General features: G+C 46.6%; 1 protein-coding gene across 1 annotated transcript in view; it reads left to right on the top strand.

Moving 5' to 3' along the window:
• Positions 1 to 25,661, top strand: part of LOC140398325 (myosin light chain 4-like) — a 186,011-nt gene that overhangs the window by 15,259 nt on the left and 145,091 nt on the right. Inside the window, exon 2 of the mRNA XM_072486892.1 lies at positions 12,480 to 12,507. Coding sequence (XP_072342993.1) covers positions 12,480 to 12,507 — 28 coding nt within the window. The remainder of the gene's footprint in view (positions 1 to 12,479; positions 12,508 to 25,661) is intronic.

The raw sequence follows: 25,661 nt of genomic DNA, 5'->3' as shown, positions 1-25,661 counted from the left end.
CAGGTCATCTGCATAGAGTGAGACTCTGTGCTCTCTGCAGCCCCTTCGGATCCCCCTCCAGCTTTTTGCTGCTCTGAGCACAATTGCTAATGGCTCGATCGCTAGAGTGAACAGCAGCATCCTTGTCTGGTGCCCCTGTGCAGCTGGAAGTATCGGGAGTTGGTGTTGGTCCGTACGCTAGCCATGGGAGTGTTGTATAGGAGTTTTACCCAGGAGGTGAATCCTGTTCCAAGCCCGAACCGCTCCAGCTCTAAGAGGTATTTCCATTTGACTCTGTCGAAGGCCTTTTCTGCGTCTAGGGAGACGATCACTTCTGGTGTTCTCTCCCCGGAGGGAGTCATTATCACGTTCAGCAGGCGCCTGATGTTCGAGGTAAGCTGTCTACCTTTGACAAAGCCCGTCAGGTCCTCTGCGGCCACCTCTGGTATGCAGTCTTCTAGCCTTTTGGCTCGGATTTTGGCCAGTATCTGCGTTCAGCAGTGAGATGGGTCTGTATGACCCACATTCCGTTGGGTCTTTGTCTTTCTTAGGTATCAGCGAGATTGAGGCCTGTGCTAGCCTGGGTGGTAGTGTGCCCCTAGCTAGCGAGTCTGTGAACATCTCCCGCAGGTGCGGGGCCAGTGCTGTCGCAAATATTTTGTAGAAGTCCGCCGGGAACCCGACCTGCATGACTGGTATGTCCAGTCCATCAAGGAAACGTTTCATCCCGGACTCCCCCATTGGGGGCTCTGAGGTGTACAGCCTTGGTAGAAGGCCTTGAAGATTTTGTGGATCTTTTCTGGTTCTGTTTGTAATGTGCCTCTGGTATCCCTGATTTGTGCAATTTCTCTGGTGGCTGCCTGCTTTCTCAGCTGGTGTGCCAGCAGGCGGCTGGCTTTGTCTCCGTGTTCGTATAGGGTCCCACGTGTTTGGCGGAGTTGAAGGGTGGTGAGCAGATCAAAGTTCCTTTGTAGCTCTTTCCTCTCCGCCAGGAGCTCTACGGTCGGAGCCTCGGAGTATTTATGGTCTACCTCCAGTATGGAGTCGACCAGCTGCTGCCTAGCCGCCCTTTCCTCCCGATCTCTTCGCGCTTTGAAAGCAATGATTTCCCCTCTTAGTATGGCCTTTAGCGCTTCCCAGAACGTGGAGGGTGAGACCTCCCCGTTCTGGTTGTTCTCCATGTATTCTGCTATGGCCCGCGATATCTTTTTGTTGAAGGCCTTGTCAGCTAGTAGGGCAACGTCCAACCTCCATGTGGGGCGTTGGGCACAGCCCGTCTCCAGCCTCACGCCCATGTAGCGTGGAGCATGGTCTGATATCACAATGGCGGAGTATTCCACTTTGTCTATCCCCGGAAGCACCGTTTTCCCCACCACAAAGAAGTCAATTCTGGTGCATACGTTGTGTACTGGGGAGAAGAAGGAAAACTCCTTCTCCCCTGGGTGGGTGAACCTCCAGGTGTCCACTAATCCCATCTGTTCCAGAAAGTGACCGAGTTCCCTTGCCATGTTTGAGGTTTTCCCCGTTTGGGGCTTGATCTGTCAGTCATTGGATCCTGTACACAGTTGAAGTCCCCCCCATGATTAGTCGATGCGTCGCTATGTCAGGGATTTCTGCCATGGTCTTTTTGATGAAGCTCATGTCGTACCAGTTGGGCGCGTACACATTAACTAGTACTACCGGTGCCCCTCCAGGGCCCCGCTGACCATAACGTACCGTCCCGCTGGGTCCATAACCGTCTTCGTCGCCCTAAACATCGTCATCTTGCTGATCAGTATTGCCACCTCCCTGGCCCTCACACCATTGCAGGAATGGTAGGTTTGTCCCACCCAGCCCTTTCTTACCCACAGTCGGTCCTGCTCTCTCAGGTGTGTCTCTTGGAGGAAGACTATGTCGGCCCTCATATTTCTTAGGTGGGTGAGGACTCTGGATCTCTTCACTGGGCCGTTGAGCCCGCTTAGGTTCCAGGTGACTATCCTGGTGGGGGGGGCTTCTGTCCCCCCGCTCCTGTGGGATTAACCATATTTACCTGGTGGACGTGCCCCTGCCCTCCGGGGTTCCCGCTTGTTAGGGGGCCGTCCAGGATGGCCGCTGTCACTGCTCTCTCCATGCGGTCGGGCCCCTGTGCTCCGGGGATTCCCTCCGTCCAGGGGGCCCCTGGCATGGCCGCCCGCTGTGCGTCCACCACGCGGTTAGCCCCCTGCACTCTGGGGTCTCCCTTCGCCCAGAGGCCACACTGGGTGGATGCTTGCAGCGATTCCTTGTTCCGAGCCCTTGGTTGTGGCACCTTGTAGCCCTATTGCTGTTCCTTTTATAGCCTTGTTTGTCCCTCCTTCCCTGTGCTCCACCCCCCCCCCCCCTGTTCCCTCCCTTCCTGTGCCCCCCCTCCCGGTCCCTCCCTTTCCCCCCCTTTATCCCCACTCTCCCGTATACCTCTCCTTTGTCCCTCTTCCCCTGTTCCTATCCCCATTTGCTCTCCCGCCTCTGTTGAGTGGTGACCCTCCCCCCCTCTCGGGAGTTACTGTCTCGCTTCTCCCTTGCCCGGCCTCTACGGTTTTCTGCCCGCTCTTCCCCCATCCTACCCTGCACTCCTCTCGCATGCTCTCCCTTCTCCGCTACTCTCGTTCCCTCGTGCTGGGGCCTGGTCTCCCACCTGAAGTAGTCCCCTAGGTAGTGGTTTGTTTTTTCCTCAGGGTGCGCTCGCCGTGGTGGGGGTGGGGGCGGAGGGGCCTGGCGTTGCCTCCCCCCCTCCCCCCCTGTCGGCCTGGTGTTACCCCTTGCCAGGGGCCCCTTATTTCTACCCTAGCTGTTGGTTTTCCAGCCCATGTTCCTCGACAAACTTGTTTGATTTGGCGGGGGCTGTGAAGAAGTATTCTCTTTCTTGGTATGTGACCCAGAGTTTCGCTGGGTACAGAATACCAAAACGTACGTCACTCTTGTGAAGAGCTGCTTTCGCTCTATTGAATTCAGCCCATTGTGGTAGTATGTATTGGGGGTCATGTGGGACTGGAAGCCCTAATGTCATTGGCTGACAGATCCCGGGTCCTGGTTGGCCGTTGACCTCATACTCCGCCCTGAAGGCGAAGTATAAGAAGCCGGTGCCTTCCCCCGCAGGCCAGTTTACTATCGGGCTGCTGGGGAACAGACACGCTTAATAAAGCCTCATCGACTTCACTCTGTTTGTCTCACGGAGTCTTTGTGCGCCACAATTTATTAAGCGTGCCTAAAAAGGACTATGGAGCTCAGGATCATTCCAGAATGCCTGAGGATCAGCCCCCACGCAGTGAATGCAGCAGCAGCCTTCAAACACTGGCAGACTTGCTTTGAGGCCTACATCACATCGACCACAGGCCGAGTCTCAGATGAACAAAAACTGCAGGTCCTGCACTCGAGGGTGAGCACGGAGATTTTCACCCTCATTGAAGACACCCGCGATTTCCAGACGGCGTTCGCAGCACTGAGAAGTCTCTACGTTCGCCCAGTTAACCAAATCTACGCTCGCTACCAGCTCGCGACGAGACGGCAAGCTCCCGGAGAATCGATGGACGAGTTCTACGCCGCGCTGCTGATTTTGGGACGAGCCTGCAGCTGCCCGTCGGTGAATGCAAACGAACATACGGACATGTTAATGCGCGATGCTTTTGTTGCAGGTATACAATCCTCCCAAATCCGCCAAAGACTTCTAGAAAAAGAGTCACTAGGACTCTCAGAGGCACGGGCCCTGGCAGCCTCGCTGGACGTAGCCGCGCGTAATACCCGCGCCTACGGCCCCGACCGCGCGGCAGGCCATTGGGCCCCGTACGTACCCGCCGCGGCAAACCCCCTACCCCCCCCCCGGACACCCCACAGGCTTGCGCAGTCCAAACGCCGAGTCGCACCGGGGGCGCCCGCTGTTATTTCTGCGGCCAGGCGAAGCACCCCCGACAACGCTGTCCGGCCCGCGCAGCCATCTGCAAAAGCTGCGGGAAAAAGGGCCACTATGCGGTGGTGTGCCGGTCCCGCGTGGTCGCCGCCGTCCCGGGAGAACAGGGAGCCCTACAGGCAGTCTATGCCTCCCAACCCCCCCAGCACGCCATGTGCGACCCCCAGGCGCCACCATTTTGGGTCCCGACCACCGCGGCCCCGGGAGAACTGGGAGCTCTGCACGCCGCCTACGCTCCCCAACCCCCCTCCCCGCAGCCCATGTATGACCCGCCGCCGGCGCTCCCGATTTGGGTGCCAGCCAACACTCTCCATGGAGAGGAAGGGGTTTTCCGTATCCCGAACGCCACCCTCACCCCCGTCCCGCGCCCCACGCCTGACCCGCCGGCGCCACCTACCTTGACCCCAACCACCGCTGTCCCCGGCGAGGGAGCTCCGCGCGGTGCCAGCGCTCGCGGCCCCACGACTGACCCGCCGACCTGGGCCCTCGCCCCCGTCCCGCGCCCCACGCCTGACCCGCCGACCTGGGCCCTCGCCCCCGTCCCGCGCCCCACGCCTGACCCGCCGGAGCCGCCGACCTGGGCCCTCGCCCCCGTCCCGCGCCCCACGCCTGACCCGCCGGAGCCGCCGACCTGGGCCCTCGCCCCCGTCCCGCGCCCCACGCCTGACCCGCCGACCTGGGCCCTCGCCCCCGTCCCGCGCCCCACGCCTGACCCGCCGGCAATACAACTCACCTGGACCCCGACCTCCGTCCCCGGCGAGGGACCTCCTCACTGTCCCAGCGCTCGCATTGACCTGCCGGTCCCCAGCGAGGGAGCTCCGCGCGGTCCTAGCGCCCGCGGCCCTGGAGCTCGCACCAAAGGAACTCCGCGCGGTCCTAGCGCCCGCGGCCCGGGAACTCCGCGCGGTCCTAGCGCCCCCCAGACCCCCCAGCACTCAATGTGCGACCCGCAGACGCCGCCATTTTGGGTCCCGACCACCACGAGGGGAGGAGGGGACCCGCCATCTTGGACCGCCCCCGACCTGTACGACGCATGGGGGCGGCCATTTTGTCCACCCCCGACGCCATCTTGTGACCCCTCATCTACGGGCGAGGTATGGGGGCGGCCATTTTATCCATCCCCGACGTCCTCTTGGACGGCAACAACGGACCCCACCCCACTACTACAACCACGGCTCGCTTCGGTTACGCTCGATCAGGCTCGGCCCCGGACTCTCCAGACGACGACGACAACGGTCCTAATTAACGGCCACGAGACGCCATGCCTAGTCGACTCCGGGAGCACGGAAAGTTTTATACATCCCGACACGGTAAGACGCTGTTCCTTAACTACCTACCCCAGCGCACAAAAGATTTGCCTAGCCGCAGGATCCCACTCCGTACAGATCCAGGGATTCTGCATAGTTACCCTAACGGTACAGGGGAGGGAATTCAAAAACTACAAACTTAACGTCCTTCCCCAACTCTGTGCCCCCACCTTGCTGGGCTTAGATTTTCAATGTAACCTACAGAGCCTTACGTTTAAATTCGGCGGCCCCATACCCCCACTCACTATCTGCGGCCTCGCCACCCTCAAGGTGCAACCCCCGTCCTTGTTTGCGAACCTCACCCCGGATTGCAAACCCGTCGCCACTAGGAGCAGACGGTACAGCGCCCAGGACCGGACCTTCATTCGCTCCGAAGTCCAGCGGCTACTAAAGGAGGGCATAATCCAGGCCAGCAATAGTCCCTGGAGAGCGCAGGTGGTAGTAGTGAAGACAGGGGAGAAACAAAGGATGGTCATTGACTATAGCCAGACCATCAACAGGTACACACAACTAGACGCGTACCCTCTCCCCCGCATATCCGACATGGTCAATCGGATTGCCCAGTATAAAGTCTTCTCCACCGTGGACCTCAAGTCCGCCTACCATCAGCTCCCCATCCGCCCAAGTGACCGCAAGTACACAGCCTTCGAGGCAGACGGGCGATTATACCACTTCCTAAGGGTCCCTTTTGGCGTCACAAACGGCGTCTCGGTCTTCCAACGGGAAATGGACCGAATGGTTGATCAACATGGGTTACGGGCCACGTTCCCGTACCTCGACAATGTAACCATCTGCGGCCACGATCAGCAGGACCACGACGCCAACCTCCAAAAATTCCTCCAGACTGCCAAAGCCTTGAACCTCACGTACAATGAGGACAAGTGCGTTTTTAGCACCGATCGGCTAGCCATTCTGGGCTACATAGTGCGCAATGGGATAATAGGCCCCGACCCCGAACGTATGCGCGCACTCATGGAATTTCCCCTCCCGCACTGCCCAAAAGCCCTGAAACGCTGCCTGGGGTTCTTTTCATACTACGCCCAGTGGGTCCCCCAGTACGCAGACAAGGCCCGCCCCCTAATACAGACCACGGCTTTCCCGCTGTCGACAGAGGCTTGCCAGGCTTTCAGCCGCATCAAAGCGGACATCGCAAAGGCCACGATGCGCGCCATCGACGAGTCCCTCCCCTTCCAGGTTGAGAGCGACGCCTCTGACGTAGCTGTCGCGGCTACCCTTAACCAAGCGGGCAGACCCGTGGCCTTTTTCTCCCGAACCCTCCACGCCTCAGAAATCCGCCACTCCTCAGTGGAAAAGGAAGCCCAAGCCATAGTGGAGGCTGTGCGACATTGGAGGCATTACCTGGCCGGCAGGAGATTCACTCTCCTCACTGACCAACGGTCGGTTACCTTCATGTTCGATAATGCACAGCGGGGCAAGATCAAGAACGACAAGATCTTGCGGTGGAGGATCGAACTCTCCACCTTCAACTATGAGATCTTGTACCGGCCCGGAAAGCTGAACGAGCCGTCTGATGCCCTATCCCGCGGGACATGTGCCAACGCACAAATTGACCGCCTCCAAGCCCTCCACGAGGACCTCTGCCACCCGGGGGTCACTCGGTTTTACCACTTCATCAAGTCCCGCAATCTCCCCTACTCCTTAGAGGAGGTCCGTACAGTCACAAGAGACTGCCACATCTGCGCAGAATGCAAACCGCATTTTTTCAGGCCAGATGGAGCGCACCTGATTAAGGCTTCCCGTCCCTTTGAACGCCTCAGTCTCGATTTCAAAGGGCCCCTCCCCTCCACCGACCGCAACGCGTATTTCCTTAATGTAGTGGACGAATACTCCCGCTTCCCTTTTGCCATTCCCTGCTCCGACATGACCGCGGCCACAGTCATTAAAGCCCTGAACAGCATATTCACACTGTTCGGTTACCCCGCATACGTCCACAGCGACAGGGGGTCCTCTTTCATGAGTGACGAGCTGCGCCAGTTCCTGCTCAGCAAGGGTATAGCTTCAAGCAGGACGACCAGCTACAACCCCCGGGGGAACGGGCAAGTAGAAAGGGAGAACGGCACGGTCTGGAAGGCCGTCCTACTGGCTCTACGGTCCAGGGATCTCCCAGTTTCACGGTGGCAGGAGGTCCTCCCGGACGCTCTCCATTCCATCCGGTCGTTATTATGTACGAGCACTAATCAAACGCCTCACGAGCGTCTCCTTGTCTTCCCTAGGAGGTCCTCCTCTGGAACGTCGCTGCCGACCTGGCTGGCGGCCCCAGGACCCATCCTGCTCCGAAAGCACGTGCGGGCACATAAGGCGGACCCGTTGGTCGAAAGGGTTCACCTCCTCCACGCAAACCCCCAGTACGCCTACGTGGAGTACCCCGACGGCCGACAGGACACGGTCTCCCTGCGGGATCTGGCGCCCGCCGGCACCACGCACACACCCCCGGCACCATCAACCCAACCGCCCCCCTTCCTGCCACCGCCGCACCCCGCGACCGCCCCCTTCCCAGGAGGATCAGCCCCCCTCCCCTTTGCACCGACAGCTAAAACCGTGCGGTTCCCGGAGGCGACAACGCTGGTACAAGCACTACCACCACCGCCGGGGCCGAGGCGATCGACACGGACGACCAGACCGCCCGACCGACTCGTGGCGTCGATGTAAAACAAAGATGGACTGTCCAATGAACATTTTGTTTTCATATATCCTCTGTAAATAGTTGTAACAGGACGATACTGTCCAATACGGTCCTACCATGTAACTGTTCTCTCCTCCCAGGACCAGTACTGTAAACCCTTACCACCATACGAAGCATCACCCCGCCGGGTTCATTTTGACAAGGGGTGAATGTGGTAGTATGTATTGGGGGTCATGTGGGACTGGAAGCCCTAATGTCATTGGCTGACAGATCCCGGGTCCTGGTTGGCCGTTGACCTCATACTCCGCCCTGAAGGCGAAGTATAAGAAGCCGGTGCCTTCCCCCGCATGCCAGTTTACTATCGGGCTGCTGGGGAACAGACACGCTTAATAAAGCCTCATCGACTTCACTCTGTTTGTCTCACGGAGTCTTTGTGCGCCACACCCATCTCCTGGCTAGGTCTGCCCCAATGTCCTCGTAAACTCTAATGAAGTGTCCTTCCCATTTTCAGGTTCTGGCCCAGCGCAGGCTGGTTTCCCTGTCTTGGTACCAGTGCAGTTTAGCTATAACTGCCCTCGGGTGACCGGGCGCAGCGACCGGTGTGCTCTGTCCATTTCTGGTGGGTTGGGGAAAGTTTTCACATTTTGCCTTCTCGAGCGGTTTTCCTGATCGTCCACTCTGCCCTTCAGGCTCCCCTGCGTTGTGCCCAGTCTCGCCACCTCCTTCTCCAGGGCCGTGATCCGGTCGCTCATGTCAGTCGCGGCTTTTTACAGCTCCTTAATGGTCGCCTCTTGGGCTTCCAGTTTGTCCTCTGCTCTGTCCAGGGAGAGCTGCACCTCCGCCAGGGCCTTGGCCATTGCTGCCTGCACTGTGGCTTCTATATCTGCCCTGGCCTCTGCCTTGTTTTCCTGCTGAAGTTCCCTCAGCGCCTCGACAAAGGCTGCCTTCCAGTTCCAGTTCCCCCCTGGCCCAGAGGGAAAATGCTTCTGTCTGTCCAGTTCTTTTTGTTGCGGCGAACCGTCCGTTCCGCCGCTTCGTGCACCGATTAGCTCATCTGAATGGGCTCGCCCATTGCCCTGTCTGCTTTTGGTGCCCTTTTTAGATATGTAGTGTTGACAAAATATAAGTTTGAATCAAATAAAAAGTTTGAATCAAAACTAATTTATTTTACACTACTAAACTAAATGAGGTTCGCACACTCTACTGAGTTACAGATGATAAACTAATGATACTGAACCTTTAATACAATATCCAATATTATATTGTTGCTCTCTTTGGTGTTGTCTCTTAATTTGGCTCTGTTTAATTACGTTTGCTCAAGAGTCGCCAGGTATCTTTCGACACCGCCACAAGGTTCAAAACCGAATACTGACCAAAGACTCGATACACCAGTTAGTAAGTTCAAAAGCAATGCTCATTTATTTACACACAGTCAAATCTACTCATGCATAAACTCTACAAACTAAACTACCACTATTACTAAAGCCTATACTTAGCTTCGGGTGCCCACTCAGTCAGAGGAACAATGGCCGTTGCTCGGTTCTGAGGCTGTGGGGTTGAGCTGTTTACAGGATAGCAACTAGGCGCGCCTTCTCGTAGCGTGCATTGACCTGGAACTTACTTGGTCTGGTGTAGCTGCTCGGCAGATCTCTCCTCGCTGAGAGCCAAGGCCAAGAGAGAGATCCTCTCTTGGGAATACTTTTTATACCCGAAAGGGCTTCGCGCGCTTTTGGGCGGGCATGAACTTGGCCTCAATTAATTGGGCCTTTCCCAATCATTCGTATCGATCTTCCTCCAATAGAGGGGTGGGTTCCCTGGTTGCTGGGCGTGTCCTAGGTGGCCGCTGGTTTGCTTTGTTTGTGTCTCCTCTGGCGCCGGGGTGTCTGCCTTAACATTGTTTATCTAAATTTTTCCTTTTTGTCCCATTAGTATGTAGATGGCTCATTAGTATGTAGATGGCTTGGTAGTTTCTGTCCCGCCTGAGAGCCAAGGCTCTAATCAACAGACAGACCTTGCACCTGCTTGCTTTTCAGTATTGTCCAATTTTCCCTGCATTCTTTGCATGTGTCCATTTTGTAATCGGGACGTGGCCATCCCAGAGGGCTACACTATCTAACTATTAAACTACACTATGACTTGACCTTGAGCTATATTTCTCTATTCAACTTTCACTCTGCTCTCTCCATGTTCTCTTCAGCTTCTCCCAGAATTCCTATAGATGCTGCCTTAGATACAATGAATTAGTGACACCCTCTGGTGTTTGTTTTACACACAGATTCAGATATTAACCCTTTACTATACTGACATTATACATATCATTACAGTGGGGACCAGGGAGCTGAAGAATTAAGACCTGTGTGTTGTGTTCTGCGCCTGTTACCTAACTGCCTTTGTCTTTCATCAATAAACCCCTTTGTTGATTAATGGAAGCCTCCAGTGTATCACAGAATTATGGAATAATACAATGCAGAAGAAGCCCTCCGGCCCATCGAGTTTACACTGACGCATGAAAGACATCTGACCTGCCGACAGAATCCCATTTGCCAGCACTCGGCCCATAGCCTTGACTGTTATGACATGCCAAGTGCTCATCCATGTACTTTAAAAATTCTATATATTTTTAGACTATTGAATTATTTTTGTCCAAATCAGGGACAATTTAACATGGTCAATCCGTCTACCCTCCATATCTTTTGTGTTGTTGGGGTGAGACCCACGCAGATGCGGGAAGAATGTGCAAACCTTACACGGACAATAACCTGGACCGGTATCAAACTCATGTCCTCAGCGCCGTGAGGCAGCAGTGCTAACCACTGAACCACCATGCCGCCTCTATCCAGGTACTTTTTAAAGGATGTGAGGCAATTCTCCTCTCCACCCTCCCAGGCAGTGCATTCCAGACCATCACCACCCTCCATCCTCAAATCCCCCCCTGCAGATACGATAGTGACGCTTAAAAGGCATCCTGACAAATACATGAATAGGAAGGGAATAGAGGGAAACAGACCCTGTGTGGGGAACAGGCAGAGATGGCAAGGCTGGTGGAAGAGATTCTGAGAGTGGACAGGACGTATGCGGAGGCTCCGGAGGCGGGGCTGCTGAAGGAGAGGCTGAGTATTAAAAAATAATCTAATTCATAAAAACACATTTACTACATTTACATGCCGTCAATTAAGTAAAGCCTTATGACAATAATCATTCTATTCAAGTGCACAATCTCTTATAACAACAAGATTTGGAATTCACAGTCCCACATCGAAGAGTCTGTAACCATTTCTAGCTCTTGTTATGGACAAGGGGAGGGGTTAACTTGAACAAAACTGATTTCTTCTCTAATAAGCTATCTGTAAACAGAAAGGTGTTTGGACTCAAAGTAGGATGAATCCAAAGAGTTTATTTATGTACACTCAAAACGCAATGTCACCTCCACACTCAGGCGGTAAACAGTGGGATAAAGAAAATGAATTTTTACCGTTCAGAGGCCACAGGGGAAAGAAATGTGGTTTTCCAATCGTTTCAGATTCCAGAATCAAAGTTCAATGCAATATTTCTTCACGGATGTCAGTGGGCTGAGCACGAAGCTGGATAATTCACTTTGCCGGTGGAGGTGACTTCACGCGATGAGATAGGAATGCAGAGATAAGTCAGTATTGTAGTACAGAATTTCAAACAGAAGCCGTGTAGATGGGTCCAGGTGTTCTACTTGGGCAGAGCTTGTTTTCTGTGATGCTGCCAGTTAGATGGGGCAGTGGGCAGCACAGTAGCATAATGGCTAGCACTATGGCTTCACAGCACCAGGGACATGGGTTCGATTCCTGGCTTGGGCCACTGTCTGTGCGGAGTCTGCACGTTCTCCCCGTATCTGCGTAGGTTTCTTCCGGGTGCTCCGGTTTCCTCCCACAAGTCCCGAAAGACGTGCTATTAGGTCATTTGGACATTCGGAATTCTCCCTCTGTGTACCCAAACAGGCGCCGGAGTGTGGGGACTAGGGGCTTTTCACAGTAACTTCATTGCAGTGTCAATGTAAGCCTACTTGTGACAAAAAAGATTATTATTATTAGATGGTAACAGCAGACTGAACCTTTTAGTTCAGCAAAGCAATATTACAGGCTCCACAAGCCAGAAGCCCATGTCACATGACTCCCAACTCTCCACACTGTGTTTGACAAAGGATATGTATCCCTCATCTGGGACCCCGAGATTGTTACATGTCTCAACCATTAAGAATTGAAAGGGAGGTCATGGGGCCTTTTGTCTTAGCAGTTGAGCGGACCTCTGTTGACCAGCCTGGATTATGAAATTTGTCGAGCTTTGTATAACTCTCTCTAGGTTTGGCATGTGCAACCCACATGGGGTCATTAGTAGCTCTTCAGGGATAACAAGGCTCTAGTTTCCCTGATACTGCTAGGTAGCTTATTTTGTTTGGAGGTGGGGGTCACACACACAGTTTCAGTCATTTTAAGGATCTTTGTCCAGCTTTTCAAATTTTAGGAATAGTCGTGAGGATATCTCTCCATATTTCATAGAAACATGCAATATTAGGTCATAGCCCTTCAATGTGAGTCAGCCTTGAATTAACAGGCTGGAACATCTCCTCATAAACTCTTCCTCTTTGTTTCTGTTTCAGATTGAATTCAGCGCGGACCAGATTGAAGGTGAGTTGACATTGTTGCAAAGCAAACACCTCCGACTCTTTGATTATTTGCTGATTGTGACCACAATATTCATAAAGCTGCTTATTCAGCCAAGAGAATGAGGGAGGGGACTAGAGTCCAGGCCAAAAGCTTGTCCATTGCTCATTCACAAGCTGCAGTCTGAGAACTTCTGCCCAGCATCACCAGGCAGCAAAATATTATTCAGTAAAATGAAAGCGGAAATATTTATTGCTGCCAAACTTCAAACTGTGCTGTGCTTGAATGGATTAACAAGGCTCATCTATCAATCAGACTTTAGGTCTCATTATCAGCAAGCTGTTGGGTATGGGTGATACGGGGAACGGCGTTGGTGCATCATAGGAAGGCCAGCCCGCAATGCTCCTCACCCGTTGGGCTGAATTCCCGACCGTCCGGTTGACGTGCGGTCTAAGATGTTGGGAACCCGGTGTGGCGGCTACGGACTGTGTCCAGCACCACCACACTCGGGCGGGAGCCAGGCCACTGGCCGAGGGAGCTTCCATGAGGGCTGGGGGGACTGGTGGGGAGTGGCCAGGGGGTGGCCTGTGGAGTGACGGATGGCGTTTCGGGTCCGTGCACAGCTAATGCCATGTTGTACGGTGCGACTGCTGCAGGTCATCGCCGTGCGCATGCGCGGCCACAGACATAGCCATTCTCTGGCCGTTTTCGGCGCGTGAGCCAGCGAGTTTCAGGGAATCGGTGAGGGTTTGCCGCCGATTTTGCATATTAAAACATTCCCCTTTCTTTTTAAAGATACTTTACCCCTTCCAATGAAGTACAACCAGATACAACACATGTTCATGTTTAGTGATCATTACATGACTGTATAGGACTGGCAAATCTATGAGTCTATAAGGTATAGAGGTAATCCTCTCGTACACCCAGATCTTGTAATGATGACCTTGTCTGGAGGTTTCTTTAGTTGCTCACAGTGATCTTGGATGTTGTTCCTGGTTACATTTGGGATTTTGTCCTCGATGCAACACGACTGCACGGTGGTTGAGGAGCTGGATTGGATCGTTGTCACCTTGGCTAGTTACCACCTATCTTCTGTGGGATCCTGGGTGCGAACCTGCTCTTCCAACTTACCTTAATTATTCTGTATCCGTATTTTTATCATGAACCTTGGCCATCTTCTCTTGCAGTTTTCAAAGTTGCTCTCTAGCTTCTGAAAGAGTAGAAATGGTAAGGGTAGGTAAATTGGTCCACACTGGTCTGCCAAACATTACCTCTGACAGTGATGGAATAGATTCAAACATATTACTGAGGAATTAGTTAAGTGAAGATTACACTACAGATCCACACTATTAACTGTACTATTAGTTCAACTATCTAACAGTCACTCTGTCTTGCTATCTTCCACTCTCTCCATCTATCTCCATATATCTCCCAGAAGTCAAGGAGGCATGTGATATTTATATGGTTGCTCTATAGCACTATGTAGTGACTGGAGTAGTAACATTACATTCGCCCTTTATGTGTTTTACAATATCCACATATTGTGACACAATACACTGAGCCTGCAGACAGTGGGAGGAAAGCGGAGCACTATTTATGTCTGGTTATGTCTAGCTTGTTTTTGATTGTGTCTGGTTTGTTTTCGATTGTGTCTGGTTAAGTCTGGTTTGTTTTTGATTGTGTCTGGTTTGTATTCGATTGTGTCTGGTTAAGTCTAGTTTGTTTTCAATTGTGTCTGGTTATGTCTGGTTTGTTTTCGATTGTGTCTGGTTATGTCTGGTTTGTATTCGATTGTGTCTGGTTATGTCTGGTTTGTTTTCGATTGTGTCCGGTTAAGTCTGGTTTGTTTTCGATTGTGTCCGGTTAAGTCTGGTTTGTTTTCGATTGTGTCTGGTTATGTCTGGTTTGTATTCGATTGTGTCTGGTTAAGTCTGGTTTGTTTTCGATTGTGTCTGTTTTTTTTCGATTGTGTCCGGTTAAGTCTGGTTTGTTTTCGATTGTGTCTGGTTAAGTCTGGTTTGTTTTCGATTGTGTCTGGTTTGTTTTCGATTGTGTCCGGTTAAGTCTGGTTTGTTTTCGATTGTGTCTGATTAAGTCTGGTTTGTTATCGATTGTGTCTGGTTTGTTTTCGATTGTGTCCGGTTAAGTCTGGTTTGTTTTCGATTGTGTCCGGTTAAGTCTGGTTTGTTTTCGATTGTGTCTGTTTATGTCTGGTTCGTTTTCGATTGTGTCTGGATTGTTTTCGATTGTGTCTGGTTTGTTTTCGATTGTGTCTGGTTATGTCTGGTTTGTTTTCGATTGTGTCTGGTTATGTCTGGTTTGTTTTCGATTGTGTCTGGTTTGTTTTCGATTGTGTCTGGTTTGTTTTCGATTGTGTCTGGTTTGTTTTCGATTGTGTCTGGTTTATTTTCGATTGTGTCTAGTTTGTTTTCGATTGTGTCTGGTTTGTTTTCGATTGTGTCTGGTTAAGTCTGGTTTGTTTTCGATTGTGTCTGGTTATGCCTAGTTTGTTTTCGAATGTGTCTGGTTAGTTTTCGATTGTGTCTGGTTAAGTCTGGTTTGTTTTCGATTGTGTCTGATTAAGTCTGGTTTGTTTTCGATTGTGTCTGGTTATGTCTGGTTTGTATTCGATTGAGTCTGGTAAAGTCTGCTTTGTATTCGATTGTGTCCGGTTAAGTCTGGTTTGTTTTCGATTGTGTCCGGTTAAGACTGGTTTGCTTTCGATTGTGTCTGTTTATGTCTGGTTTGTTTTCGATTGTGTCTGGTTTGTTTTCGATTGTGTCTGCTTAAGTCTGGTTTGTTTTCGATTGTGTCTGGTTATGTCTGGTTTGTATTCGATTGTGTCTGGTTAAGTCTGGTTTGTTTTCGATTGTGTCTGGTTAAGTCTGGTTTGTATTCAATTGTGTCTGCTTACGTCTGGTTTGTCTCGATTGTGTCTGGTTTGTTTTCGATTGTGTCTGGTTTGTTTGCGATTGTGTCTGGTTAAGTCTGGTTTGTTTCCGATTGTGTCTGGTTATGTCTAGTTTGTTTTCGATTGTGTCTGGTTTGTTTTCGATTGTGTCTGGTTTGTTTTCGATTGTGTCTGGTTTGTTTGCGATTGTGTCTGCTTAAGTTTGGTTTGTTTTCGATTGTGTCTGGTTATGTCTGGTTTGTATTCGATTGTGTCTGGTTAAGTCTGGTTTGTTTTCGATTGTGTCTGGTTAAGTCTGGTTTGTATTCAATTGTGTCTGCTTACGTCTGGTTTGTCTCGATTGTGTCTGGTTTGTTTTCGATTGTGTCTGGTTTGTTTTCGATTGTGTCTGGTTTGTTTGCGATTGTGTCTGGTTTGTTTTCGATTGTGTCTGGTTTGTTTGCGATTGTGTCTGGTTTGTTTGCGATTGTGTCTGGTTAAGTCTGGTTTGTTTTCGATTGTGTCTGGTTTGTTTTCGATTGTGTCTGGTTTGTTTTCGATTGTGTCCAGTTAAGTCTGGTTTGTTTTCGATTGTGTCTGGTTATGTCTAGTTTGTTTTAGATTGTGTCTGGTTTGTTTTCGATTGTGTCTGGTTAAGTCTGGTTTGTTTTCGATTGTGTCTGGTTATGTCTAGTTTGTTTTCGATTGTGTCTGGTTTGTTTTCGATTGTGTCCGGTTAAGTCTGGTTTGTTTTCGATTGTGTCCGGTTATGTCTAGTTTGTTTTCGATTGTGTCTGGTTTGTTTTCGATTGTGTCTGGTTTGTTTTCGATTGTGTCTGGGTAAGTCTGGTTTGTTTTTGATTGTGTCTGGTTATGTCTGGTTTGTATTCGATTGTGTCTGGTTAAGTCTGGTTTGTTTTCGATTGTGTCTGGTTAAGTCTGGTTTGTATTCAATTGTGTCTGGTTATGTCTGGTTTGTTTTCGATTGTGTCTGGTTTGTTTTCGATTGTGTCTGATTAAGTCTGGTTTGTTTTCGATTGTGTCTGGTTATGTCTGGTTTGTATTCGATTGTGTCTGGTTAAGTCTGGTTTGTTTTCGATTGTGTCCGGTTAAGTCTGGTTTGTATTCGATTGTGTCTGGTTTGTTTTTGATTGTGTCTGGTTAAGTCTGGTTTGTATTCGATTGTGTCTGGTGAAGTCTGGTTTGTTTTCGATTGTGTCCGGTTAAGTCTGGTTTGTTTTCGATTGTGTCTGATTAAGTCTGGTTTGTTTTCGATTGTGTCTGGTTATGTCTGGTTTGTATTCGATTGAGACTGGTAAAGTCTGGTTTGTATTCGATTGTGTCCGGTTAAGTCTGGTTTGTTTTCGATTGTGTCCGGTTAAGTCTGGTTTGTTTTCGATTGTGTCTGTTTATGTCTGTTTCGTTTTCGATTGTGTCTGGTTTGTTTTCGATTGTGTCTGGTTTGTTTTCGATTGTGTCTGGTTATGTCTGGTTTGTTTTCGATTGTGTCTGGTTTGTTTTCGATTGTGTCTGGTTTGTTTTCGATTGTGTCTGGTGTGTTTTCGATTGTGTCTGGTTTGTTTTCGATTGTGTCTGGTTTGTTTGCGATTGTGTCCGGTTATGTCTGGTTTGTTTTCGATTGTGTCTGGTTATGTCTAGTTTGTTTTCGATTGTGTCTGGTTTGTTTTCGATTGTGTCTGGTTAAGTCTGGTTTGTTTTCGATTGTGTCTGGTTTGTTTTCGATTGTGTCTGGTTTGTTTTCGATTGTGTCTGGTTAAGTCTGGTTTGTTCTCGATTGTGTCTGGTTTGTTTTCGATTGTGTCTGGTTTGTTTTCGATTGTGTCTGGTTATGTCTGGTTTGTTTTCGATTGTGTCTGGTTTTTTTCGATTGTGTCTGGTTTGTTTTCGATTGTGTCTGGTTTGTTTTCGATTGTGTCTGGTTTGTTTGCGATTGTGTCCGGTTATGTCTGGTTTGTTTTCGATTGTGTCTGGTTATGTCTAGTTTGTTTTCGATTGTGTCTGGTTTGTTTTCGATTGTGTCTGGTTAAGTCTGGATTGTTTTCGATTGTGTCTGGTTATGTCTGGTTTGTATTCGATTGTGTCTGGTTTGTTTTCGATTGTGTCCGGTTAAGTCTGGTTTGTTTTCGATTGTGTCTGATTAAGTCTGGTTTATTTTCGATTGTGTCTGGTTATGTTTGGTTTGTATTCGATTGTGTCTGGTTAAGTCTGGTTTGTTTTCGATTGTGTCCGGTTAAGTCTGGTTTGTATTCGATTGTGTCTGGTTTGTTTTTGATTGTGTCTGGTTAAGTCTGGTTTGTATTCGATTGTGTCTGGTTAAGTCTGGTTTGTTTTCGATTGTGTCCGGTTAAGTCTGGTTTGTTTTCGATTGTGTCTGGTTATGTCTGGTTTGTATTCGATTGAGTCTGGTAAAGTCTGGTTGGTATTCGATTGTGTCCGGTTAAGTCTGGTTTGTTTTCGATTGTGTCCGGTTAAGTCTGGTTTGTTTTCGATTGTGTCTGTATATGTCTGGTTCGTTTTCGATTGTGTCTGGTTTGTTTTCGATTGTGTCTGGTTTGTTTTCGATTGTGTCTGGTTATGTCTGGTTTGTTTTCGATTGTGTCTGGTTTGTTTTCGATTGTGTCTGGTTTGTTTTCGATTGTGTCTGGTTTGTTTTCGATTGTGTCTGGTTTGTTTGCGATTGTGTCCGGTTATGTCTGGTTTGTTTTCAATTGTGTCTGGTTATGTCTAGTTTGTTTTCGATTGTGTCTGGTTTGTTTTCGATTGTGTCTGGTTTTTTTCGATTGTGTCTGGTTTGTTTTCGATTGTGTCTGGTTTGTTTTCGATTGTGTCTGGTTTGTTTGCGATTGTGTCCGGTTATGTCTGGTTTGTTTTCGATTGTGTCTGGTTATGTCTAGTTTGTTTTCGATTGTGTCTGGTTTGTTTTCGATTGTGTCTGGTTAAGTCTGGATTGTTTTCGATTGTGTCTGGTTATGTCTGGTTTGTATTCGATTGTGTCTGGTTTGTTTTCGATTGTGTCCGGTTAAGTCTGGTTTGTTTTCGATTGTGTCTGATTAAGTCAGGTTTATTTTCGATTGTGTCTGGTTATGTTTGGTTTGTATTCGATTGTGTCTGGTTAAGTCTGGTTTGTTTTCGATTGTGTCCGGTTAAGTCTGGTTTGTATTCGATTGTGTCTGGTTTGTTTTTGATTGTGTCTGGTTAAGTCTGGTTTGTATTCGATTGTGTCTGGTTAAGTCTGGTTTGTTTTCGATTGTGTCCGGTTAAGTCTGGTTTGTTTTCGATTGTGTCTGATTAAGTCTGGTTTGTTTTCGATTGTGTCTGGTTATGTCTGGTTTGTATTCGATTGAGTCTGGTAAAGTCTGGTTGGTATTCGATTGTGTCCGGTTAAGTCTGGTTTGTTTTCGATTGTGTCCGGTTAAGTCTGGTTTGTTTTCGATTGTGTCTGTATATGTCTGGTTCGTTTTCGATTGTGTCTGGTTTGTTTTCGATTGTGTCTGGTTTGTTTTCGATTGTGTCTGGTTATGTCTGGTTTGTTTTCGATTGTGTCTGGTTTGTTTTCGATTGTGTCTGGTTTGTTTTCGATTGTGTCTGGTTTGTTTTCGATTGTGTCTGGTTTGTTTGCGATTGTGTCCGGTTATGTCTGGTTTGTTTTCAATTGTGTCTGGTTATGTCTAGTTTGTTTTCGATTGTGTCTGGTTTGTTTTCGATTGTGTCTGGTTAAGTCTGGTTTGTTTTCGATTGTGGCTGGTTTGTTTTCGATTGTGTCTGGTTTGTTTTCGATTGTGTCTGGTTAAGTCTGGTTTGTTTTCGATTGTGTCTGGTTTGTTTTCGATTGTGTCTGGTTTGTTTTCGATTGTGTCTGGTTATGTCTGGTTTGTTTTCGATTGTGTCTCGTTTGTTTTCGATTGTGTCTGGTTTGTTTTCGATTGTGTCTGGTTTGTTTTCGATTGTGTCTGGTTAAGCCTGGTTTGTTTTCGATTGTGTCTGGTTATGTCTAGTTTGTTTTCGATTGTGTCTGGTTTGTTTTCGATTGTGTCTGGTTATGTCTGGTTTGTTTTTGATTCTGTCTGGTCATGTCTGGTTTGTTTTCGATTGTGTCTGGTTTGTTTTCGATTGTGTCTGGTTTGTTTTCGATTGTGTCTGGTTTGTTTTCGATTGTGTCTGGTTTGTTTTCGATTGTGTCTGGTTATGTCTAGTTTGTTTTCAATTGTGTCTGGTTATATCTAGTTTGTTTTGATTGTGTCTGGTTATGACTGGTTTGTTTTCAATTGTGTCTGGTTTATTTTCAATAGTGTCTGGTTATGTCTGGTTAGTTTTCGATTGTGTCTGGTTATCTCTGGTTTGTTTTTGATTCTGTCTGGTCATGTCAGGTTTGTTTTTGATTGTGTCTTGTTATGTCTGGTTTGTATTCGATTGTGCCTGGTTATGTCTGGTTTGTCTTCAATTGTGTCTGGTTAAGTGTGGTTTGTATTCGATTGTGTCTGGTTAAGTCTGGTTTGTTTTCGATTGTGTCTGGTTATGTCTGGTTTGTTTTCGATTGTGTCTGGTTATGTCTGGTTTGTTTTCGATTGTGTCTGGTTAAGTCTGGTTTGTATTCGATTGTGTCTGGTTAAGTCTGGTTTGTTTTCGATTGTGTCTGGTTATGTCAAGTTTGTTTTCGATTGTGTCTGGTTATGTCTAGTTTGTTTTTGATTGTGTCTGGTTATATCTAATTTGTTTTGATTGTGTCTGGTTTATTTTCAATTGAGTCTGGTTTGTTTTCGATTGTGTCTGGTTATGTCTGGTTTGTTTACGATTGTGTCTGGTTGTATCTAATTTGTTTTGATTGTGTCTGGTTATGTCTGGTTTGTTTTCAATTGAGTCTGGTTTGTTTTCGATTGTGTCTGGTTATGTCTGGTTTGTTGTCGATTGTGTCTGGTTATGTCTGGTTTGTTTTTGATTCTGTCTGGTCATGTCAGGTTTGTTTTTGATTGTGTCTGGTTATGTCTGGTTTGTATTCGATTGTGCCTGGTTATGTCTGGTTTGTCTTCAATTGTGTCTGGTTAAGTCTGGTTTGTATTCGATTGTGTCTAGTTAAGTCTGGTTTGTTTTCGATTGTGTCTGGTTATGTCTGGTTTGTTTTCGATTGTGTCTGGTTATGTCTGGCTTGTTTTCGATTGTGTCTGGTTAAGTCTGGTTTGTATTCGATTGTGTCTGGTTAAGTCTGGTTTGTTTTCGATTGTGTCTGGTTATGTCTAGTTTGTTTTCGATTGTGTCTGTTTATGTCTAGTTTGTTTTTGATTGTGTCTGGTTATATCTAATTTGTTTTGATTGTGTCTGGTTATGTCTGGTTTGTTTTCAATTGAGTCTGGTTTGTTTTCGATTGTGTCTGGTTATGTCTGGTTTGTTTACGATTGTGTCTGGTTATGTCTAGTTTGTTTTCAATTGTGTCTGGTTATATCTAATTTGTTTTGATTGTGTCTGGTTATGTCTGGTTTGTTTTCAATTGAGTCTCGTTTGTTTTCGATTGTGTCTGTTTATGTCTGGTTTGTTGTCGATTGTGTCTGGTTATGTCTGGTTTGTTTTCAATTGTGTCTGGTTTGTTTTCGATTGTGTCTGGTTATGTCTGGTTTGTTTTCGATTGTGTCTGGTTATGTCAGGTTTGTTTTCGATTGTGTCTGGTTAAGTCTGGTTTGTTTTCGATTGTGTTTGGTTTGTTTTCGATTGTGTCTGGTTAGGTCTGGTTTGTTTTCAATTGTGTCTGGTTATGTCTGGTTTGTTTTCGATTGTGTCTGGTTAAGTCTGGTTTGGTTTCGATTGTGTCTGGTTAAGTCTGGTTTGGTTTCGATTGTGTCTGGTTTGTTTTCGATTGTGTCTGGTTAAGTCTGGTTTGTTTTCGATTGTGTCTGGTTGTGTCTGGTTTGTTTTTGATTCTGCCTGGTTATGTCTGGTTTGTTTTTGATTGTGTCTGGTTATGTCTGGTTTGTATTCGATTGTGTCTGGTTATGTCTGGTTTGTCTTCAATTGTGTCTGGTTAAGTCTGGTTTGTATTCGATTGTGTCTGGTTAAGTCTGGTTTGTTTTCGATTGTGTCTGGTTATGTCTGGTTTGTTTTCGATTGTGTCTGGTTATGTCTGGTTTGTCTTCGATTGTGCCTGGTTAAGTCTGGTTTGTATTCGATTGTGTCTGGTTAAGCCTGGTTTGTTTTCGATTGTGTCTGGTTATGTCTAGTTTGTTTTCGATTGTGTCTGGTTATATCTAATTTGTTTTGATTGTGTCTGGTTATGTCTGGTTTGTTTTCAATTGAGTCTGGTTTGTTTTCAATTGAGTCTGGTTTGTTTTCGATTGTGTCTGGTTATGTCTGGTTTGTTTACGATTGTGTCTGGTTATGTCTAGTTTGTTTTCGATTGTGTCTGGTTGTATCTAATTTGTTTTGATTGTGTCTGGTTATGTCTGGTTTGTTTTCAATTGAGTCTGGTTTGTTTTCGATTGTGTCTGGTTATGTCTGGTTTGTTGTCGATTGTGTCTGGTTATGTCTGGTTTGTTTTTGATTCTGTCTGGTCATGTCAGGTTTGTTTTTGATTGTGTCTGGTTATGTCTGGTTTGTATTCGATTGTGCCTGGTTATGTCTGGTTTGTCTTCAATTGTGTCTGGTTAAGTCTGGTTTGTATTCGATTGTGTCTAGTTAAGTCTGGTTTGTTTTCGATTGTGTCTGGTTATGTCTGGTTTGTTTTCGATTGTGTCTGGTTATGTCTGGCTTGTTTTCGATTGTGTCTGGTTAAGTCTGGTTTGTATTCGATTGTGTCTGGTTAAGTCTGGTTTGTTTTCGATTGTGTCTGGTTATGTCTAGTTTGTTTTCGATTGTGTCTGTTTATGTCTAGTTTGTTTTTGATTGTGTCTGGTTATATCTAATTTGTTTTGATTGTGTCTGGTTATGTCTGGTTTGTTTTCAATTGAGTCTGGTTTGTTTTCGATTGTGTCTGGTTATGTCTGGTTTGTTTACGATTGTGTCTGGTTATGTCTAGTTTGTTTTCAATTGTGTCTGGTTATATCTAATTTGTTTTGATTGTGTCTGGTTATGTCTGGTTTGTTTTCAATTGAGTCTCGTTTGTTTTCGATTGTGTCTGTTTATGTCTGGTTTGTTGTCGATTGTGTCTGGTTATGTCTGGTTTGTTTTCAATTGTGTCTGGTTTGTTTTCGATTGTGTCTGGTTATGTCTGGTTTGTTTTCGATTGTGTCTGGTTATGTCAGGTTTGTTTTCGATTGTGTCTGGTTAAGTCTGGTTTGTTTTCGATTGTGTTTGGTTTGTTTTCGATTGTGTCTGGTTAGGTCTGGTTTGTTTTCAATTGTGTCTGGTTATGTCTGGTTTGTTTTCGATTGTGTCTGGTTAAGTCTGGTTTGGTTTCGATTGTGTCTGGTTAAGTCTGGTTTGGTTTCGATTGTGTCTGGTTTGTTTTCGATTGTGTCTGGTTAAGTCTGGTTTGTTTTCGATTGTGTCTGGTTGTGTCTGGTTTGTTTTTGATTCTGCCTGGTTATGTCTGGTTTGTTTTTGATTGTGTCTGGTTATGTCTGGTTTGTATTCGATTGTGTCTGGTTATGTCTGGTTTGTCTTCAATTGTGTCTGGTTAAGTCTGGTTTGTATTCGATTGTGTCTGGTTAAGTCTGGTTTGTTTTCGATTGTGTCTGGTTATGTCTGGTTTGTTTTCGATTTTGTCTGGTTATGTCTGGTTTGTCTTCGATTGTGCCTGGTTAAGTCTGGTTTGTATTCGATTGTGTCTGGTTAAGCCTGGTTTGTTTTCGATTGTGTCTGGTTATGTCTAGTTTGTTTTCGATTGTGTCTGGTTATATCTAATTTGTTTTGATTGTGTCTGGTTATGTCTGGTTTGTTTTCAATTGAGTCTGGTTTGTTTTCGATTGTGTCTGGTTATGTCTGGTTTGTTTTCGATTGTGTCTGGTTTATTTTCGATTGTGTCTGGTTTGTTTTCGATTGTGTCTGGTTATGTCTGGTTTGCTTTCGATTGTGTCTGGTTTATTTTCGATTGTATCTGGTTTGTTTTCGATTGTGTCTGGTTAAGTCTGGTTTGGTTTCGATTGTGTCCGGTGAAGTCTGGTTTGTTTTCGATTGTGTCTGGTTTGTTTTCGATTGTGTCTGATTATGTCTGGTTTGTTTTCGATTGTGTCTGGTTATATCTAATTTGTTTTGATTGTGTCTGGTTATGTCTGGTTTGTTTTCAATTGAGTCTGGTTTATTTTCGATTGTGTCTGGTTATGTCTGGTTTGTATTCGATTGTGTCTGGTTATGTCTGGTTTGTTTTCAATTGTGTATGGTTTGTTTTCGATTGTGTCTGGTTATGTCTGGTTTGTTTTCGATTGTGTCTGGTTATGTCAGGTTTGGTTTCGATTGTGTTTGGTTTGTTTTCGATTGTGTCTGGTTAGGTCTGGTATGTTTTCAATTGTTTCTGGTTATGTCTGGTTTGTTCTCGATTGTGTCTGGTTAAGTCTGGTTTGGTTTCGATTGTGTCTGGTTTGTTTTCGATTGTGTCTGGTTAAGTCTGGTTTGTTTTCGATTGTGTCTGGTTATGTCTGGTTTGTTTTCGATTGTGTCTGGTTATGTCTGGTTTGTTTTCAAATGTATTTGGTTTGTTTTCGATTGTGTCTGGTTATGTCGGGTTTGTTTTCAATTGTGTCTGGTTATGTCTGGTTTGGTTTCGATTGTGTCTGGTTTGTTTTCGATTGTGTCTGGTTTGTTTTCGATTGTGTCTGGTTATGTCTGGTTTGTATTCGATTGCGTCAGGTTGTGTCTGGTTTGTTTTCAATTGTGTCTGGCTATGCCTGGTTTGTTTTCAATTGTATCTGGTTATGTCTGGTTTGTTTTCAATTGTGTCTGGTTATGTCTGGTTTGTTTTCGAATGTGTCTGGTTATGTCTGGTTTGTTTTCGATTGTGTCTGGTTATGTCTGGTTTGTTTTCGATTGTGTCTGGTTTATTTTCGATTGTGTCTGGTTTGTTTTCGATTGTGTCTGGTTATGTCTGGTTTGCTTTCAATTGTGTCTGGTTTGTTTTCGATTGTATTTGGTTTGTTTTCGATTGTGTCTGGTTAAGTATGGTTTGGTTTCGATTGTGTCCGGTTAAGTCTGGTTTGTTTTCGATTGTGTCTGGTTTGTTTTCGATTGTGTCTGGTTTGTTTTCGATTGTGTCTGGTTTGTTTGCGATTGTGTCTGGTTATGTCTGGTTTGTTTTCGATTGTGTCTGGTTATGTCTGGTTTGTTTTGATTGTGTCTGGTTATGTCTGGTTTGTTTTCAATTGTGTCTGGTTTGTTTTCAATTGTGTCTGGTTATGTCTGGTTTGTTTTCGATTGTGTCTGGATATGTCTAGTTTGTTTTTGATTCTGTCTGGTTAAGTCTGGTTTGTTTTTGATTATGTCTGGTTTGTATTCGATTGTGTCAGGTTATGTCTGGTTTGTCTTCAATTGTGTCTGGTTATGTCTGGTTTGTTTTCAATTGTGTCTGGTTTGTTTTCGATTGTGTCTGGTTATGTCTGGTTTGTTTTCGATTGTGTCTGGTTATGTCAGGTCTGTTTTCGATTGTGTCTGGTTAAGTCTGGTTTGTTTTCGATTGTGTTCTGTTTGTTTTCGATTGTGTCTGGTTAGGTCTGGTTTCTTTTCAATTGTGTCTGGTTATGTCTGGTTTGTTTTCGATTGTGTCTGGTTAAGTCAGGTTTGGTTTCGGTTGTGTCTGGTTTGTTTTCGATTGTGTCTGGTTAAGTCTGGTTTGTTTTCGATTGTGTCTGGTTATGTCTGGTTTGTTTTCGATTGTGTCTGGTTATCTCTGGTTTGTTTTCAATTGATTCTGGTTTGTTTTCGATTGTGTCTGGTTATGTCTGGTTCGTTTTCGATTGTGTCTGGTTAAGTCTGGTTTGTATTCGATTGTGTCTGGTTAAGTCTGGTTTGTATTCGATTGTGTCTGGTTATGTCTAGTTTGTTTTCGATTGTGTCTGGTTATGTCTAGTTTGTTTTCGATTGTGTCTGGTTATATCTAATTTGTTTTGATTGTGTCTGGTTTGTTTTCAATTGAGTCTGGTTTGTTTTCGATTATGTCTGGTTTGTTTTCGGTTGTGTCTGGTTATGTCTAGTTTGTTTTCAATTGTGTCTGGTTATATCTAATTTGTTTTGATTGTGTCTGGTTATGTCTGGTTTGTTTTCAATTGAGTCTGGTTTGTTTTCGATTGTGTCTGGTTATGTCTGGTTTGTTTTCGATTGTGTCTGGTTATGTCTGGTTTGTTTTCGATTGTGT

This window comes from Scyliorhinus torazame, chromosome 21, assembly GCF_047496885.1.
Source record: "Scyliorhinus torazame isolate Kashiwa2021f chromosome 21, sScyTor2.1, whole genome shotgun sequence".
Lineage (NCBI taxonomy): Eukaryota > Metazoa > Chordata > Chondrichthyes > Carcharhiniformes > Scyliorhinidae > Scyliorhinus > Scyliorhinus torazame.
Note: the sequence above shows the minus strand (reverse complement) of the source record. Positions and strands in the feature narration are given on the sequence as shown.